This window comes from Canis lupus, chromosome 10, assembly GCF_003254725.2.
Source record: "Canis lupus dingo isolate Sandy chromosome 10, ASM325472v2, whole genome shotgun sequence".
NCBI lineage: Eukaryota > Metazoa > Chordata > Mammalia > Carnivora > Canidae > Canis > Canis lupus.
This window is the reverse complement of record NC_064252.1, coordinates 49,425,443-49,444,835: the sequence shown is the minus strand read 5'-3', so window position 1 is coordinate 49,444,835 and position 19,393 is coordinate 49,425,443. Positions and strand designations below refer to the sequence as shown.

Here is a 19,393-nt window from a genome sequence, read left to right as displayed (position 1 = left end):
CTTAGTTATCATCACAGAGGCTTTCGTTTTATTTTTTTTATTTTTTATTTTTTTTTTAATTTATTTTTTTATTGGTGTTCAATTTACTAACATACAGAATAACACCCAGTGCCCGTCACCCATTCACTCCCACCCCCCGCCCTCCTCCCCTTCTACCACCCCTAGTTCGTTTCCCAGAGTTAGCAGTCTTTATGTTCTGTCTCCCTTTCTGATATTTCCCACACATTTCTTCTCCCTTCCCTTATTTTCCCTTTCACTATTATTTATATTCCCCAAATGAATGAGAACATATAATGTTTGTCCTTCTCTGACTGACTTACTTCACTCAGGCTTTCGTTTTAAAATTGATTCCCCACTCCAGCCTCCCCAGGCCCGTAGGCCACCCCATGACCATTGCCTGGTAGTAGGCTCACATCTTCGGCAGAAGGCACTGTGTTTTACCAGGTCTTGCTGGCCTCCCAAAGTCCACCATTAGAGATTCATTCCTTTGCTCTTTATGGAACTTATTATCTTATCTTATCTCATCTCTTTGTATATGCCTTATAAGATGTAGCACAGGGCTGGGATCAGCAAACACCTGCTGTCTGACCAGACTTTTTTGGTTCCAGTTAGGGAGTGATCTGAACAAGGTCAGTATCTCTAGAAGAGATTGCACATTAGCTGCTTTCAGCCGTTAACATCCTGGCATGAATCCGCTTCTCAGCTCCTCTCTAAACAGGGCCGAAAAAGGCCTTGATTTGGAAGGTGAGTGGGGCAAGGCATGAATGAATCGATTCATCCATGCCAATGAATTAATAATAAAGCTGACATTTCTCTTTCGAAACCTTGCTACACGGGGACCTCTAGCAATCGTGTAAAATCAATTTGATTTCACCACATCGGAGTGTGGGGAAGCCAAAACTCAGTTTAATAGTGAAAAGCTGATTTTGCATATTTGCTGCTCTGTAATGCCCTCTGGATGCAGAAGTGACCCTCATTTGGTCATGGTTTGTGGGGCTCATCTTGAAAGAGGATTTAAGACAATCAAGCGGTATTTCCACTGATGTTCCCGTCAGTGTGTTCTGTTCTCGGCCCAGCGTGGAAGCTAATATCATAAAGCTATTGTTTCAGTTTGCTTCCTGTGATACGAATCTCAATCGGCCGCCCCGACTCCCAGCCTGAATTTCTCAGCGCTGAGATTTCCTCTCCAACATTCCCACACAGAACAGCCTACTGTGAAAATCAAAGAGAAGCGTGTTACTAAGTAAAGAAGAAACTTTTCTAAAGCAAAACCTGGTCTTTTTTAGCCTTTTGAACTCTGAGGTATGCAACCAGCTATTTCCTATTTTAAAGTGAGCCAACATTGGTGCTCACCTTTGTTAGAAATGCTTCAGTGATGAATCTGTGGTTTGTTTTGACTTGAGAAAACTTGGCTACTCTGCATTTTGATATGCACCACTGCAAGGTGGGTAAGAGGACATGCAGGTTTCCACTGGGTTCCTGTTGACATCATTTCTCCAGAAGCCTATACTTAGGATAAATCAATTTGCTTATTCATCAGAATTTTTATTTCTAAACGCTACCTTACGGAGAGCCTCAGATGTGGCAGGCAAGACGATAAGGGCTTTTCTAGCCACTTATCTCGATTGTCAAATAGCACTGCAAGGGAAGTACTGGTATCCCCCCCTTGTGCGAACGAGAAAGTAAAGCTCAGGGGTAGGGAAGAGATTCTCACAAACTTGCAAAGAAGGCCATCCAACTGAGGTTCCAGTGTGGGTCTATCTGCCCACAAGTCCTGTACTCCTTTTCACCATAGTGCATGTTTTGAAAAAGCAAAATGTGATTTAAGGTAAAAATAAATAAATAAAAAAAGAGACCCTGCCTCATATGCAATTCCTGAAGATGATTTCAACAAGAACGTGCAGGAGGAGCCTAGAAGAGAAGGCAGAGAAAGGGGGCATTGAAAAGCCATCCACCTCCTCCCCTCGATAATGTGTGTTTTATGAGAATGACTCCATCGAGGACACCAGGACCAGATGGCCAAATGGAGACACTTCTTAGCCTTTCCCGTCATCTCTTTCCTCAGGACAGAGGACCAGAGCTGACACACTAAGGCTGTGTGCTCAGTCTGAGGCCAAGCTGAGCCAGAGGGCAGGCATTTGGCGTCTATACCTTGCAACAGCTCCTGAGCAGGGATGTGTGCTGTCTCACTGTGGTCCTATTTTCCTGGGTGTGGCTGGCACACGGGGGTGGGGGGTGGGGGAGCTCCTGACCACACACAAGCAGGCAGACATGCTTGGGGCGGGGGGACTCAGCCTCTGATTCACGGCCCTCTCCAAGCCAACCTCTGACCCACTGAGAAGGATGATTATGTATGGGAGAGCATGGAAATCAACACCGTGCACCAAGGAAAGTATAGAAACAACTCACTGAATGTGTGAAGACCATCTCTGCACCCCCACTGCTCAGGGCTAGCCCCTAGGTGCCTCTTTCCAACTTTGGTTCTCTTGCCAAGGAAGGACCCACCTCTTCCCCCCACACTTGGCCTTTGTCAACATCTTTGCCTGACCAGGTTGCAGAATGCTCCTACCCTCCCATGTCCATCTTTCTCATAAGCACAGATTCAAAAGAACTTTCATTCCACGTGCAGATTCATCATGTACTAAGTGTGTGACTTGCAGCAACCTTAACATTTTTGTACCTCACTTCTCATCGTTCTACAATGTTCTACAAGTCCAAATTCCATCAGGGAGGTGTCCTGGGATGCATATATTAGTCCTTTTGGGATCTCTGTTGGTGGAGGAACGGGGCTTGTGGTGGAAGGAAGCAATGATTTACCCAAAGGCATTCATGTCTTAGAGTAGAATTTTAAGTATAACAGGGAAGTTGAGGAGATGCTTCCAAGTGTGGGAAGAGGGTCCCTGTCTAGTCCAGAAATCCTCCACTGCAGACTCTTTGTAATGCAAGGTGATTCCAGCACTACCAGACACTGCCCTCACCTGTCCAGAAAGAGAAGCCTCTTTAAAGACAGGTACACATGTGCCCTCTGATGGTGTCTCCAGGCCACTGTTCCCTCTTTTCAGTAGCATCTATGATCAATCTGCCATTCCCTGGCATTGTTTCTTTGAAAGTATTTATAGAGCATGCCTTTACCCTTGGTTCTCCCCTCTGACTGCTCTTTTCTGAGACTCTTTAGATTTGTGGTACAGGGTTAGCCCTCCGACCCTTGGACCCACTGAGCTGTCATCCTATTTTCTGAAAGTCTTCCTTTCCCCATATCCTTCCTGTGCTCTGGGGCCCAGAATAGCACATGCTGGTCCGGCCTCTCCGCCTCGCACTGGATTCCCTCTGCTCTGGGTTTCTTTCCCAGAATAGCCACGTCCTAACAGGATGGCCCAGTCAACCAGCTCCAAGGCACCAGGCTCACTCACGAAAGCTGAAAACTCACCACAAAGGAACTTTCCCCTGCCTGCCTGCCTGCCTGCCTCGTGCTCCCTGGAGGGGACACTGCCACCTGCAGCACCTCAGCCACATGGGGTGGGGGTACTACCTGCCGCCCAGTTTCCTTATGAAACTGACAGGCCAGACGGGACTGTCACATAGGATCTGAAACTGGAGACCTTCCCAGGCTGCCTCTTTCTGGTCAGGACTAACAGGAAATGGTGTTTTGAAGATTGTGAACTTTGAGGGAAAAAAAAAGTTTTGTGAACTTGAGGCCTACAGTGATACCAGGGAGGGTGAGACTTGGCTGGTCCTGTGGGGAGGCTGTTAGCCACCAAGGGCTCCGCAGTGTGAATGAGTGTGGCCGGGTCAGGTGCAGTACAGACTTCACCTCCTCTCGTTCTCACAGATGGCCTGAGCACAAAGTATTCTTAAGCCCCTTTTGCAGGAAACCAAGAGCAGACACACCACGTGATTTGTCTGGCAGGCTGGCTAGTAAGACGGAAAAATGCTCACGAGCACTCTGTTGCCCTTCTGGAGAAGGTAGATGGAAGGTGAGCATGAGAGTGCTTCCTAAAGGTCCGCTCTAGAGAGGAGTGTGGCTGTGGCAGCCGGCAGGCCAGGCAAGGGGGAGCTGACAAAAGGGGCTCCTGCTCCCTCGGCCCTTTCTGCTCATCCTAGCTTCTGGGTCCCCATGTACTTCCTTGGTCCCATCCCTGCTCTTTGCCCCATGGCTGTATTCATTGGAAAGGAAACTGCTGGAAGGGAGGTGTTCAAGTCAAAGGAATGAAGCACCGGCAGTGGCATTCGTATGGGCAGAGGTTCTGAAGGGTGGGAGTTCTGCGGGGGAGGCCTTCCCAGGGGCCCTCCAATGCCCGCACCGCAGAGCCTCCCGTGTGTCTACACACACGCTGGTCGGGCTGTCCTCAGCACCAGCTTGGGGAAACTGCCAGCCTCACCTGAGGACAGGAGCTTGTGTGTGCGCAGGAAGCTGATGGCCAGCCGCATGATGGAGGCTTTGTCCAGGTGGGAGCTCACACTGTGAGGCAGGGGCAGCTCATGGGCCAGCTCGTAGAAGACCTCTGTCTCTTTGCTCCGCCGGCACCTGGCAGCGTCCCGGGACTTCTCCTTCCTCCTCTCCGAGCTACTCCTAAATTCAGAGAGCAGGGGTTAGTTCCTGAAATGTCACTGTCATCCCTCTCATGCCCCTGGTCAACACAGCCCAGGGCCCCAAACTCTGGTGCGGCCAGACCCTCCCACTGAGCTGATGCGGCTCACACCCATCGTCTGAGCACACACAGCCTCTGCTATATGTTGCCAGCCCTGTGTTCGCGTGTGTTTGTGCTTCTGTCTACCTCTCTCCTACCTATGTGGCCCAGACCAGGATTTTGTATGTGGGGGCTTAGAGCACAATTAATCAACTGGCAACGCCTGTGACTTGGTCCTGGGTTATCTGAGGATCGGGGTGAGTACCCAGGGATGGCCTGTCTCTTGCAGGAAATCTTAAAGAAATCCTAAATCTTCTTACAAAGCCTATATTAAGTCCTAACAGAGGCAAGTTCAAAACCCAGCCTGCCTGGATTGAAATTCTAACTTCTCCACTTGCCAGCGCTTGCTCTGTACACTTCAACTATTTAAACTGCTCAGACTCCGTTTTCTCATCTGTATGATGATAATAACAGTACTTATCCCACAGAACTGTTGTGAGGATTGGATATGATGATTTATGTAAAGTCTTCATCACAGGTTTATCCCAATTGCAAGCAATCAATGTTAGCTAATATTAATAACAAATCTGTCCATGAAAAAAATGAGAGTAAAAATATTACAACAGAGTATAATATACAACCTATCTTCATAGAAATATAGAAAGTATATAATACTTCTTATAGATTACATAGGGAAAAGTCTAGAAATAGAGTAAAAGAAAAATAACTATTATTCTTAGAGTTATCACAAATACAGAGCATACTGTATTCCAGGAGCTGTTTTAAGCACTACATCAGCTTCTTGAATTCTCACAACTGCTATTGGAAGTAGTAGCATTGTTATCTCTAATTTAGATGAGGAAACAGATGCACAGAGGTGAGGTAATTCACCTGTAGCCCTTGGGCAGGTGAGTGGGGAAGTGGCTTCGTGCCAGGCAGGTGGGTCCCAGAATCCAGGCTTTTATCCATCAGTAAGGTTAGGGGGGATTATTATTATATTTTTAGTACTTGTCTGAATTTCCTTATGTTTCTATAAATAACTTGTATTGCTTGTTTAATAAAGAAGTTTTTTTTAAAAGTTTTTATTTTTCAATAAACAGTCCAATGCAGTTCATGATTCTCAAGGCCTCCTCTAACCAGCTCCAGCCCACTCCCTCCGTCCTCCCTCCTGAGATTTCCAAAGCCAGCTACTGTTTGTCCTTCTGTTTGGTTTTATAGCCTATTATCTGGCCAGAAGATCAATATATTGGGATTCACAAAATGTTGCCACGCCTCTCAAACTCAAGATTTGGGGCAGAGGCACTGCTCACTTTACAATATGCTTCATTTTTTAAAAACAGAGCACCCAGCTCCCCATGGGTTACACATCATATACTCAGATTGTGGGAAGAATGTCGAGCGGCTGTTGATGGGCAGGGAAAACCTTCAGAAAGGTTGTGAAATGGGTGAAACCGTGTTTTCCTGTCCCCTCTCCCTTTGCTCTTTCCTTTCCCGAACTCCTGCTTCCTCAGCTCGTCTCACATCCATTCTCCAAGCCCTCGCCCCGTAGCCCACCATCTGCACTCTCTCAGAGCCAGCCCTTAAGACCAGCTTGCTCCTGCACCAGAGCTTTAACAGTGGTTTGTATAGGAGTCCCTCCCATTTGCATTTTAATTTTGACCTCTGACTGTGGAGCAAAAGCAGCTGTTCAAGGCTTGTAGACATCCTGGCACAGGGAAGGAGCGTGGGAGGGGACAGGACACTAAAACTGTATACTTCACGCCTGTCGTGAGAACAGGTAACAGAGAACCAGTGTCTTTAGGATGCTGGATTCCACTCTCTAGCACCAACCCGTGCTCCCCAACAAAAGCATCAGCAGCAGGTGACCAGTCGTTAGGGCATCTAGAGAAGCAATCCTGGGCAGAAGGGATTCCCAGCACAGGCTGTGACATTAATGCCCACTTCTGCATGCCCACAGTTTCCCTTTGTTACTGCTCCTTCCTTAGAGTGCAAGAACCGACAAGGCCGAGAGGAAGAGCCGGTGGGGTGGAGGGGCAGTCTGCAGTCAGTGTTCTGTCTGGCAATGGCATTTGAGGTCCTACTATGTTCCCTGGACCACACAAATGTTTATTCACACCTACTTTTGGGCCTCGACATTGCACCAAGGACCTTACATATATGACATTATAATCCTAATGACAATATGGTAGATACTGAGGGCACAGTTTCTACATATGGAAACAGAGGCTCAGACGTGATGTGTAACTTGCCCAAGGTCACAAAGTGAATGCCTGCCTGCTTAAGCCCTTGGAGAGCATGAAGTCGGTGAGCAGATACTTAGAAGTTCTGAGGCACGTGGATGCTCCGTGTCTAATTCCATCTCTCACAACATGCATGTGAGACGGGCAAGGCAGGCATTGCTCTTGCCCCCAATCCACAGATCTGGAAACTGAGGCCCGACCAGGCTAAGTTACATACCTAGGGCAATCCAGCTAATCAGTGGCAGAGCTAGGGCTAGAACCCATCTCTTCCCAGGCCAGTACTTTCCACTGCTTAGTTAGCAAGAAATAAAGAAACCACAACATCCTAACATTTAGAAAAAGATGGGAGAATCTCATGCAGCCTCTTGTTTTAAAAGTCATGGGCTCCATTTCAGCTACCTTGTTTTTATAGTTGCACTCTGGGGCCAGCATAACTTTAATTAGATTATCTAGTTAACCTTGACACAGCCCAGAGATATCTGTCTAATGTTGACTCCTGGAAGAACAAAAATGTGTAACACCGCTCTCATTTAATTAGCAACACTGAAGAACAAGCATAATTAACGTCAAGTGTGAAGGTAAGACCTCCCTAATTGATGCATACACAGCCTACTTCCTTATGCAATTTACCACGGGTTGGGCTTCTTGGCAAATAGGAAAGAGGGCTGGAAGTCAGGAGGGCTGGTGTTTCTAATACACTGGCCACAAGACTACTATCTAGCCATCTGATCTGGGCGAGAAAATACATTTTTGGTGCCCTGATATCCTTGTCTGTAAAATGGGAGAGATCTCATGTCTTATTTGTCAGGATCAAAAGAGATGAGTGGACAAGGGTTGGAAGTACTAGGAAGCTCTTCACAGATGAAAACTATCTTGACTTAGGGCAAATGTGAGTGCCCGTGGATTTCAGAGATTGGCCATAACAGCCGTTCTTCATCACCAAATCAAAGCTGTCCCAGGGCTGGAGGTGTAACTGGGGGCCAGGCTGATCTTGACGTCTTTGTGTGGGGTTGCTGAACCTTCTTATGTCAATGAGGCTTCATTGCCTAAAATACCTGTACTTTATTTTCTCTCCCTCGGTAGGTTCTAGAATTACCTGCAACAGACCAGCATTTTTTTTTTTTTTAATGACAATTCTAGATATGGCGCATTAGAATTTGCTGGGTTCTCATAAAACAGTGCTTTATCTTAAGTTTTCCAAATCAGCCGAAAAGACTCAAATTTATTTCTTGCTCCAAACTGCTCTATGAAGTGCCTACTCCTGCCTTTCTTGGTGGCTCTCCTGCCACCACAGGGTGGTCCCACACAATATCTGGTGTACGGAACACCCAACATAAATGTGGCCCTGGCTGTGTCCCCCCGCAGAACCCAGAAAGAAGTACTGAACTCCGGGCTGGACCTCATGCAACTGCACAGCGGCTAGGATGCATGTTACTTGTGGGGAGCACCCGGTCTTACTAGGGAACCAACAACCCAAAGTGCCTCCATCAACCACAGAAATAAGTTCGGGCAATAAACAGTGTACACGGTTAAGATAAGAAACAAGTCAGTCTGAGCAAGGTCAGGGCAAGCTACTCAGGGAGGCAGGGTTTCAGCTGATCCCAGAAGGACACAGGACAGGACACCACCCTTACAATGCTTCAGGGTCAGAATCCACTTTCTCCCCGCTGTCCATGCTATCTCATTTGTTTCTCATAACAACCCCAAGGGATAGGAACTATTATTTCCCTCTTAATAGATTGAGAGAGATTCGGCGACTCGACTTAATAAAAGACATTGTCTCACACTGAATTCTTTCGGGTCCAAGATCAAAGATTTTTCCCACTGGCAGCAAGGAAACTGCTGTTTATTGCATACCTTCTACACACTGTGTTAGACACTTTTCCACAAATTGGATGCTCACAGAACACAGAGAAGGGGCGGGGTAAGTCGTGAAATGGACACAGTGACATAAAGAATCTCTGTCCTTAAGTGAGCACCCACTCACCCTGGAAAAAGACCTGGAACCTCATCAGTAGGGTTAAGAGGCACCATCCGAGTTCACATGGAGTAGGGGGAGGAAAAAGGGGTCAGCACTAGAGGGCCTGAGTGGGATGCAGCCTCCATCCCTGCGGGGCAGGGGTGTGGAGGGGGCGCTCCAGGTGACTCCCTGGAGGCTGCAGGTCCAGCCTGCAGGAATGTTCCTCTCCACACTGCTGGTGGGGAACACACTTCTGTCCTCTTCTTTGACATGTTCATATCTGCAAGTTTGTACTTCTCCCCAAGGTGGAAACTCACACACTGGAACATTTGATTCCAACTAAGGAAAGCGACCACTTAAGGACCAGGCAACTAGTCAGAAGAGAAAGCAAAACTGACCTCAAGCCCCAGTGGGTATATGCCACAACTCAGCCAGGAAAGACCTCTGTGTCCAGAGCTTTGTTATCTTACAAATGTCTCCTTAACTTCTGGGTCATTGCTCCAATCTTGGCCAAAGTCAATAATCGAACCATTATCAGCGCTTGGTCAAGATGATCCTGATCCTGGTTGCCGACTTCCAGGTGAACATGGCCTGGTATGCTCCCCCCCACCCCCGCCCCAACACACACACACACCCAGGATGTCTCCAGCTGCACCAATGGTCTGGTTCCTTAACTAGCCATTCTCTCCCGACCGTCAACAGGAGCAGGACTAATGCCTGTGGGCCACCAGGGTACCAAAACACTATACCTGTTAACCCTATATGGTTAGATGGTCTAAGGACAGAATGGATTTCAGCAGGGAGGGAGGGAGACTGAAGCTAATTAAGCCAACCTAAATCAGTCTGTGGAAAAAATAAATAAATAAATAAAATAAATCAGTCTGTGTGTTGGTGGTGAAATCCTAAGCTGGTGACAGTTTGCAGGTGGTTGCGAGTGGAAGAGTGGAAGGTCAAATGTCACTTAGGGGTCTCGTGGCTCTTCCCTAAGGCTCTTCCTTGTGGCCACTGAACAAAGGCTGCCCAAAGAGAGAAGCACACCAGCTTCGGCTCCCAGGAATCAGGAGGAAGAGCTAAGCTCCCACACCCATGGGTTGATAGCTGCCTGGATGAAATCAGAGCAGAGCCAACGTGGGTGCTTCTTAACCTTGGCGGCTCACTCGAGTCACCAGAGGAGCCTTAAAGACTGATGCCTGGGTCCTATGTCTACCTCCAGAGTCTGAGTTAACAGGGCTGAGGTGCAGCCAGGGCATCAGGGATTTTAAAGCTTGCCCTCTGATTCCCATGTGCACCCAGGGCTGGGAACCACCATTGCAAAGCAGTCAGGTTAAAATTAAAAGTTTGTTTCTCATTTTTGGTGGAAGGAAAAAGGAAACTGGTATTTCTGGAGCAGCAGGACGAGGTGCATTTCATGGGCGATCTCATCTGATCCTTAGTTAACTACGTGGTGGTATTGGTCCTGTTTTTGCAGAGCAGTGATTCTCAACTTTGGACTCCAGCAGAATCACCTGAAGGGCTTCCTAAACCACAGGCTTCTATGCCTGTGATCACTTGTCTTCAGAGGACTGAAACCCAGGTCTATTTCTGAAACCATTGCTCTAAGTATTTTGAGAGGCCTTTCAGAATTAATTTCAGAGCCACACAAGAAAATTGGTCATAACACTTCATAGAATACATATATTTTCAACCCCAAACAATATTATCATGTTTGTCCACCTCCTTTAGTCACCAGATTTGGCAGTGGATGGATGTTGGTTGTTTGAAAGAATGAAATGTGCCCTCAGAGATAAGGCTTTGCCACAGTTGAAGGTACTCCAGCGAAGAATGGTCTTTGGCAGTTCTAAAGGAGCAGCAAAAATGCGTAGAAGCAGGTGATATTCTGGTGGCCAACTTTCTGGGTGAATTCTGATATTTGTCCAAAGGCAATGACTGGGATATGAATTTATTATTGAGGGGAGTAAAGGCATCGATGTTAACCAGTCAAAATAGAAGAAATTCAGGAGGAACTGGGCAGATCAGATACACCTACATGAGGAGAATAAAAGCATCAATCTGCTTAACATGCACCCCTCTGGTGTGGGGCATGGGCTCTGTTCCAAAGGAGACCAAGCCCCACTGGGAGATAAGCCATACTACAAATGGGGCACCTCGGTGGCTCAGCTGGTCAAGCGCCTGCCTTCAGCTCAGGTCCTGATCCCAGGGCCCTGGAATCGAGCCCCATGTCAGGCTCCCTGCTCAACTGAGAATCTGCTTCTCCCTTTACCTCTGCCTGCTGCTCCCCCTACTTGTGCTCCCTTTCTCTCTCTCTCTTTCTCTGTCAAATAAATAACATTTTTTAAAAAAAGGCATACAACAGACTAGTATGTCAAAAGTCCCAAAAGAGGGGATACAGCGAAAGGGTGAGGGCTGCGGCAGCTACCACAGGAGCGCATGTCTCCACTCATCCCTTCCCTGAAGGAAGAATCCCCAAAGGTGTCTTGTGCCTTGACCTCCCAACCTCCCCTCCACTGAGGCTGAGCCCCTGACCCACGCTGACAGTCTGCCCCTGGAGAGAGGGCCTGGACTGCATTCAGAGCTGACAGTAATGTCTGCGGCCCACCCAACATGGCCCTCTAATGGTCAATTCTGCTTGGGGCCCACTGCAGATGCTTATCTAGTGGCCTTCTGGGCTCCAGGCAGCCTCAGAGAAGAGCAGCACACCCAATTACCAAGCAGCCCTATAGGTACAGCCCTTGTGGGGCTCCAGATGACCCAGCTCCTTATATAATCTGGGGACAGGTGCAGTCCCCAGCCCAGCTGGGAAAAGCCAGGCATGTATAGGAGTAACAGTGGTGAACTGTAGCCACGCTTAGCTTCGTCAAGTCCAAGCCTTAGCAGGCTTTTCTTTATTTGACGTGTTAGAAGGAATACCACTTTACACCTGTGCCAATCACTACAGTTTATAAAGCACTTTATAAACTGATAACCGTAAACCTCCCCCAGCAGGATAGAAAAGGGCAGGTACCATCATCCCCATTTTAGAGATGAGGAAAACTGAAGTCCAGAAAGGCAATGGGAATGCATGGACCTGGAACAAAGGCCCTGAGCTCTGACTTTTTCAAGGACACATGAATGGAGAGCCCACTGCCAACCAGCACCAGACATGTCACACAGTTGCAAACAGACCTTCGTTATTCATTACCCTCCTATATAACTCTGCTTATCTTAAATCATTTCCTTTTTAAAAAATGCTTTGGTGAAGATAAGGGTAATACACATTTAGTGTAGGCAACTTTAAAAGTACAGAAAGGTATAAATACAACAAATCAAGATTTCACTGGATTTATGGCTTCTTAATATTTTATCGCCTTTTAAAGACTTCTTTAGAATTTTCACAACAGCCAGCAATATCATATTGTGTGGGCCTATCACAACATACCATACTATTACTCAGTTCCGGTTTCTAATTTCTAGGTGTTATAAACAACACTATGGTGACTGTGTCCCTCTCGAATTTATTTTTTTTTTCGAATTTATTTTTTATGATATAAGAGGTCACGCATGCTGCTTGCTGCCATCTCCCCAGAGCTGCCTCCCAGTGACTCCCTCTTCGAGAGTTGGGGATTGAACACCACCAGCATTTCCAGGACTGTGACCGATGACCAGTCCCTCTCCCTCTGCTACTGAGGGCAGAGCCGCAGAGGGAGGCAGGATGTGCACCCTGTCTCAGCAACTTTCCCTGCCCAGTCACTTAGGCTCTCCTGGCTTCCTCTTTCCATCTTGCCATATCCAGGTTAACACATCCAAAGAGAGATGGCCAAGGGTATTGGAAATGGAAATTCCAGTTCTGCAAAGACAGCCACTCTTGTTGGTCAGCCGAATCTCTTCCCTATTGTAAAAGTAAAGTGTCTTTCCATCTCTGCTGATCTTACCACATCCACTGCATGGACAGAGGAGGCTCAGTGGCATCTGCACCCATGAAAAGGGAAGGAAAGCAAGCAGCTGCAAGGGCACCTGCCTGGCCCTCCACTGCTCTCTCTGGCCTCCGACGCCTGCAACTGTCCAAACCCCTACACCATGCAGACTCCAGCCAAGAGACTAATTAACCTCAGCGAGCTGACATCCTGCTACTACGGCTAGCAGTGACATCCATCACTCACGGCTAGGAAGGAGCCACTTGTGATACTTGCCGTTGTACAGGACTCTCATCATCCTGCTTCTGATTTCATCCTTATAAAGTAAGTATTTTATACAGAAGGAAACAGCCCCTGAGGATGTTAAGTGACATGCCCAGTATCACCCAGTGATGGACCCAGCGCTCAAACCTGTCATTTGACCATAAGTCCTATACTTTTGATTGCATTGCAGCCTTCTGGGAAATGCCCACAAGCCAATCCCTCTTGTAGGTTCAAAAAGTTTAGCTGAACTGGCTGTATTGGGGGTGAAGCCCTCTAAGGATACTTAATTGGATGAATTCTTGACTCGGGAAGCAGTAAAGGGGACATCCTGGTCACCCTTTTGCTCTAGGTCAGCCCCTCAATGGACAAACCAGGCTCAGTGGGATAGATTTTCTCTCCCTGGAGATATCTGTCTTAAAAAAAAAAAAAAAAAGTTCTTCCTTTGCTAGCAGAGTCTGCAGACACTTACAGGTAAAGTGTTTCATTCTCACTAGGCTAATTTTTTAATTAAAAATTTTTATTGAGGTCTAATTGACATATAAATTATATCTGTTTCAGGTACACAACATGATGATTCTCTACCTGCATATGCTGCAAAGCCATCACCACAATACATCTAGTTCCCATGCTCTTTTCCTTGGTGCCACTTCTCTGGGTTTGAGGCTATTTCCCCACACTCAAGGGTTTTTCTCTAAAGCTCCTAACCATCAGCAGCCTTCTTCTCTTGGATCCCGCAGGCTTCCAACAGCACAATCTGTGGTTTGGCTCAAGCCACTGTGAATGTGCAGCCATCCTGATCCTACACCACTGTGTTCAGCTAAGAAAGAAATTGCACAGCAGAAAGACCAAGAAAAAATTGCCTGAGACGCAATGTAGAACAGATTCGCCAGCATGAAGCATGCACTTTCTCTAGATGGACTTGGGAGCAGCTTACCCCAGTCCCCACTAGCCTCTAAAGACCAGCCCTTCATCTTCCACATCCCACGTCCCACCTGCAGCACATGCCCTTCATCCACCTGGCCTGGCTAAATAGTACCCATCTTTCAGGACCTCCAACAGCCTCGTCCTCTCCAGGAAGGCCTCACTTATGCAGACTTCTGCACACCCTGCTTCAGAGATTCTAGACTGCATGATCCAGCCCTGTTATTTATTCTCTACTTGTTTTACTTCTGTAGCATTTGCCTCTCCAGCTAGACCACACAGTTCCCTGGGGAAAGGACCCATCATCCGTTCTTCTGGTGTCCTCTAAAGCATAAATAGTACAAAGTGGTACAAATGGGAGACATTGGATAAAAACCATTTAAATAATTTCTCTTCTGTGAATTCCTCAAAGTCTCTCACTGTTCTAGATCTTTCATAAGAATTCTACTCCAATTCTCACTCGGAATAAAAGGTTTCCATCTGGGAAGAGCCACAGCACAGAGATACTCAAAGATGTGTGTGTGTGTGTGTGTGTGTGTGTGTGTGTGTGTGTGTGTGTGTTTCCAACTCTTTGAATGAAATTTGGGGTCTGAACTAGAGCTACACAGACCAGCACTTCTCAAACTTGACTTTGCACACCAATCACCCCAGGAGCTTATTACAGTTTCTGACTCAACAGGTGTGGGCTGGGGCCTGAGAATCTGCATTTCCAATAACCTCCCAGGTGATGCTGACTCCTCTGGTCAGTGACCACACCCAAGGGACACGATGGAGAGGTCAATGCTGATAGAGTCAGTGCTCCCTGATCCCATCCTTATCCAAAGCCACCTAAAGTCTAACAGCCAGATCTTCTCTTTTGCTAGGAAGAACCTTCTTCTCTTTTTATATTTCCTTATGGGATATTTCACTTAGCCCCACTCAGATGTCTGTGTTTTCCTCTGCATCCTCCCTACCTGCATCACCTCATCCCCTTTTATTTCTTAAAACTCCTTCCCTCAGAGCCAGTCCAAGCCCTGCGTCCCGCAGACGCTTCCCCAGCCACCCTCGCTCCCTTCTCCAAGGCGCTTCCTGCCCACATTACTCACTGGCCCTCATTAGCGGCCTCTCTGTCTCACTGGCTTTTCTAAGCCAGCATCCTGCTGCTATGACTGGACTGGAAGTACCTTGATGCCTCTGCAGGGAGAGGGGGCACAGACACAACACTTACTTCCGAGCATCTTTCACGGGACCTTGGCCCAAGGCAGACAAACTGGGTAAATATTAGCTAAGTCATTCATTGTTAGGACAATTCAGGCGTGCCCTTTACACATCTCCTTTCCCTCTCAGGGCAGAAAGCAAAAGTGATCGCAGCAGCCCTGGCCTCGGGTCCCCAGCCCCAGGGCCCTGTGTCTCCCAGGAGCTGCAGCTCAGCTTGCTTAGATTTTCCTTAGTGCTCGGCAGCTCCTCTTCCCTTCAGTGAAGAGTTAAAGCACCGGCAAGGCTGCTTCCCACTTGGAAATCTCCATTTCCTCATGCAGTGTGAACAAGAGAACATCTATGGACAGGAGCTGAGCGAGCCAACTGCACAGGGAGTGAACTCACTCTGAATGGGGCTCTTCTAACACCCGCCAAGGCAAGTCATTAAGATGCCATCCCCGAGGTGCAGCCCCCAGCGTCACCTCTAGATATCCCCTCGGCTCATCCTGGGAGAGAGGATGAATGGGGAGCACAGAGCCTCATCAAAGCAGGCTCTTTCATGAGCTGGGGAGAGGGGCTGGGGGCCCACAGAGGAGGCCAAGGCAGCAGTCCTCTCTCTCCCACTCCCCCTCTTCACTGGGCTGAACCGAGTTAACCCCCGATTTACACGGTGTCACCTAAACAACTGCTCCCCAAAAGGCAACCAAGGGGAGGGGGTGGGTAAGAACATTAGAGAAAATATGTGCGATGCCAAAAATAATCCCTGTGTCATGAGAACACAGAGCAGGGCCGCCTCCGGGGCCAGCACTGGGTAAGCTTCAGGAAGGAGGGGGCAGTGTCGTCACAAGGATTGGGTGAAAACATTTAAAAAGCCATAACTGGAGGAGACAGTCATCACCGAGAACTCTTTTCTTGTACATAATATGATTTTAAGAGCCAGTTCTCTCCTCTTCATTTCAGACACTTTAATTTCAAAGCAAAGAATGTTTATTTAGTCTCTGAATTGGAAATGATGCTTGATCATATGCTAATAGTGAAAAACCCCAGGATCTGCCTTACTAATCCCAATTTGACGCCATGACTCCTGGTCCTGGTATTTTAAGCATTTCAAAACAGCAAGGTGGGGGGGGGGGGAGTGAGGGTGATAGAAACTCTCACTTTCTACCCTCATCCCATAACCCCTTCTCTCTTCTCTACTTAAAAAAAGAAGCAAGCAAGCAAAGGCAAAGGGAAAAGAAAAGGAGAGAGAGGGGAACCCAAAGAAAATCTCAGAGACCCTTTCTGTCCTGGGCTTCCTCCGATTTTCAGATGGTTATATGGTTGCAGGTCCAGAGCTGTGGGATCTGATTCATGGCCAAGTGCCAGTGCTTGCTTTCTTCCAATTCTGCTCAACATAGTCATACTACAATGAGAAGGGAGATGTCCATGCACACTGCGGAAGCTACATTCCATTCCTTTGTATAGAAGTCATCAAAAGCCACGGGAAATGCCAAAGTCTTCCCCAAGTTACTATCATGCTCTCAAACGATGATGTTGAGCAATTTGGGAAATGAGGTTGTTCTTCTCCCCAGCAACATCCTTTCCTCTCCACTCATTCAGCAAGTATTTATGAACCCCTCTTCATGTGCTCAGGCTGGGAGCAGTTGCATGAGGCCTAGGAATGATTACTCTTGGCCTCGGGGAGCTTGCAGAGAAGTGCAGAGTCAAGTGTTGAAGGGCTGGCCTGGCAGCCAGCTGCTGTGTTTTGAGTGTGCCAGGGGAAAGTCTACAAGGCTGAATAATACAGGGAGAGCTGGGTGCTAAAGGCAGGATATGAAGGAGGAGCAGGTATGGCAGTGCGACAGGGCAGACAATTGGTGGGCAGGAGGGATGACAAGGACAAAGATACTGTTGGGGAAATGGAGTGGATGGTAGCCAGGGGCTCAGGAGACAGGCTGGAGCAGGGTACAAAGCTGGAGAAGTCGGGGGGGGGGGGTGTGCATTCATTCTACAAACACCACTATGTATCCAGAGGCCAAGCACAGAGGAGGGTTTTCAACAACAAAAGGCAAATAAAGTCAGATGATCAAATAACTGCCTTCCCTACTGACTGAGGTGTCTGAGGTGCCAAGTGGTGAGCAATGCAGAACCCAACCTGGATCCCTCTTCTGCTGGCTGTGCTTCTGTGACACTGGACAGCAAGTATGAGAACCTGTCTTTCTTCGCAGTTATGCCAGGGGAAACGAGCCCCTCTATTAGTAGCTCTAAATACGGCAGCAACTCACAGGCCACCATGGGCTGGAGCCTTGGCATTCTCGCTGAACAGTAACTCCTAAACACTACCCAAGGGACGAAAAACAAACTTCACCAAGGGTGCATGCCTTCTCTGGCTCCAGTGGTGTTTTGTTTATTTTCAAAGACTTCAGTCCCCATCTTCTAGCTGTTTCCCTTTGCTCCCTGATCAAGAAGCACAATTCCAAATAGACCTTAGGGAAAGAACAGTTCACCAATCCACCCCTCTTGCCCCCAGACCATTTCAACATATCACTGCCTTATTTAAAAATGGGAGCGGCTCCCTACTGCCCTCATGATGTAGCCCAAGCTCTAGACGGCCCTCAAGTTCTCTCGGCCATGACCTTGCTTTCTAGTCTTCATTCCTGAAAGCCAGCAGCACCCTACCTCCTCCAGCCAGACCAGGCTTCTCACCACCCCCCATAACTCAGCACCCCTCTCTGCCACCCAGTTACCTTTTTCCACCTGAAATGCGATCTTTCTGCGATCTTTCCTCTCCTATATTCCAGACCCTGTCCTTTCAGAACCACCACTTCCATAGAGGTTTTTCTGATCACTCTACACAGCCCATACTGATCCCCCATCCCTGTCCTGGCCACCTGGAGAATGGATCAATACCACTTACCTGTAAGGTAGCATCACCTTATTGTTCCTTATCTTACAGGTCTTCTCTGAGGACAGAGGCAAATGTCCAAATTCATACGTACCCAAAGCCTGGCACTGTACCTTACCCCCAAAATAACTGTTTCATCTCTTTCAGATACAGCTTGTCGAGCTGCAATGAAGGCCAAAGCAGCTGGGATTCCTCTAGCTATAGGATTAGGGCTGCAGAGTTATAAAGCGTTGGTGCTTTCTGAGCAGAAAGTGGGTTAATAAAGAGGAGTGACAGTGGCTGTCTTCCTTACTAGGTTACCTAACATCCGATGCTCCTCACTGTCCCAGGAAACAGGTCCCCATACCCTAGCGATGTTTTCATACAGAAGGTGCCAGCTGAGCTTGCTCACCACGTCACAGGGAGTGTTCAGTGAGCCAGATGCCACTCAGCTTTCACTGACGGTGTACAAGCCTAGACAGGGGCGGCCCCCTTCTCTCCCCACCAGATGAGACTGGGGAGGTTTCTGCCTCTGGTTCTAGCTCTTTGATGCAGCAGAACAATCTGCTGCCCAATACCACCTATCACCCAAAGCTTTCACGTCACATGTAAGGATGCTCTTCTGGAGTCAGATTCCTAACGAGGAAGATGCCAGGGCTTGGCCAGGGTTCTACTTTAGTGATATAACATGGAAATGAGAAAATCGGCCAAGCACCCCCTTCCAAAAGTTTCTAAAGGCGAAAACCCTAAGAGACAAACACCAAACAAATTGAAAACCCAATGACAACCCTAAAAGTCAGCAAGTAGGGTTCGAGAATGCACCACACTTTGGAAGAAACCCTCTCCACTCACCTAAATTTCCGTGTTTAAAAATCTAGTCTCCAAACCTCAATCCCACTAGCTCGACACACACACCAGACTAGGAGGGGGTTAATAGAATCCAGCTGCTCCCCTTATCTGGCTAACCTGCTAATGGCAAATCTCTGCTGCTGATATTTTATCAGTGATTTCTGCAGATCACTTTTATTAGAGATAATGTCATTTTTACTTCATTATCCAGCCCAGCAGTCAAAGAGAAAACAACTTGATATTTTTTTCTGTGAAACACCAGTTCTGTCCATTAACGCTGACAGGTGACAGCGAACTGAAACTCTTGGCCACACTTTTGGGCAAAAGACTGGGCAGTTAACCCTCCGTATCCTGGGCGGAGCAGAGCATCCCAGCAGCTTCTTCTGCAGTGACTCAAAAGCCAAGGCTGGTTTCTGGGTTTCCAATGCCCGTAGCCCTGAATGCTCACGAAGTGTCTGCTGGCCACTGCAGCTGCCCTGCATACGCAGTCCCACCCCGGCTGATAAAACGGTTGTATAACGTCCAGGCCAGCGAGTGCGTAGCACTGTTAATTCTACTTTGTGGAAAGTGATAATTAACATATGAGTCAGCAGCAGAGAAAG

The 19,393-nt window shown here is 47.7% G+C and overlaps 1 protein-coding gene across 1 annotated transcript in view; it reads right to left on the bottom strand.

The window, feature by feature from the left end:
• Positions 1-19,393, bottom strand: part of EPAS1 (endothelial PAS domain protein 1) — an 85,655-nt gene that overhangs the window by 32,822 nt on the left and 33,440 nt on the right. Inside the window, exon 3 of the mRNA XM_049115864.1 lies at positions 4,380-4,570. Within this exon, the coding sequence (XP_048971821.1) occupies positions 4,380-4,570 (191 nt within the window). The remainder of the gene's footprint in view (positions 1-4,379; positions 4,571-19,393) is intronic.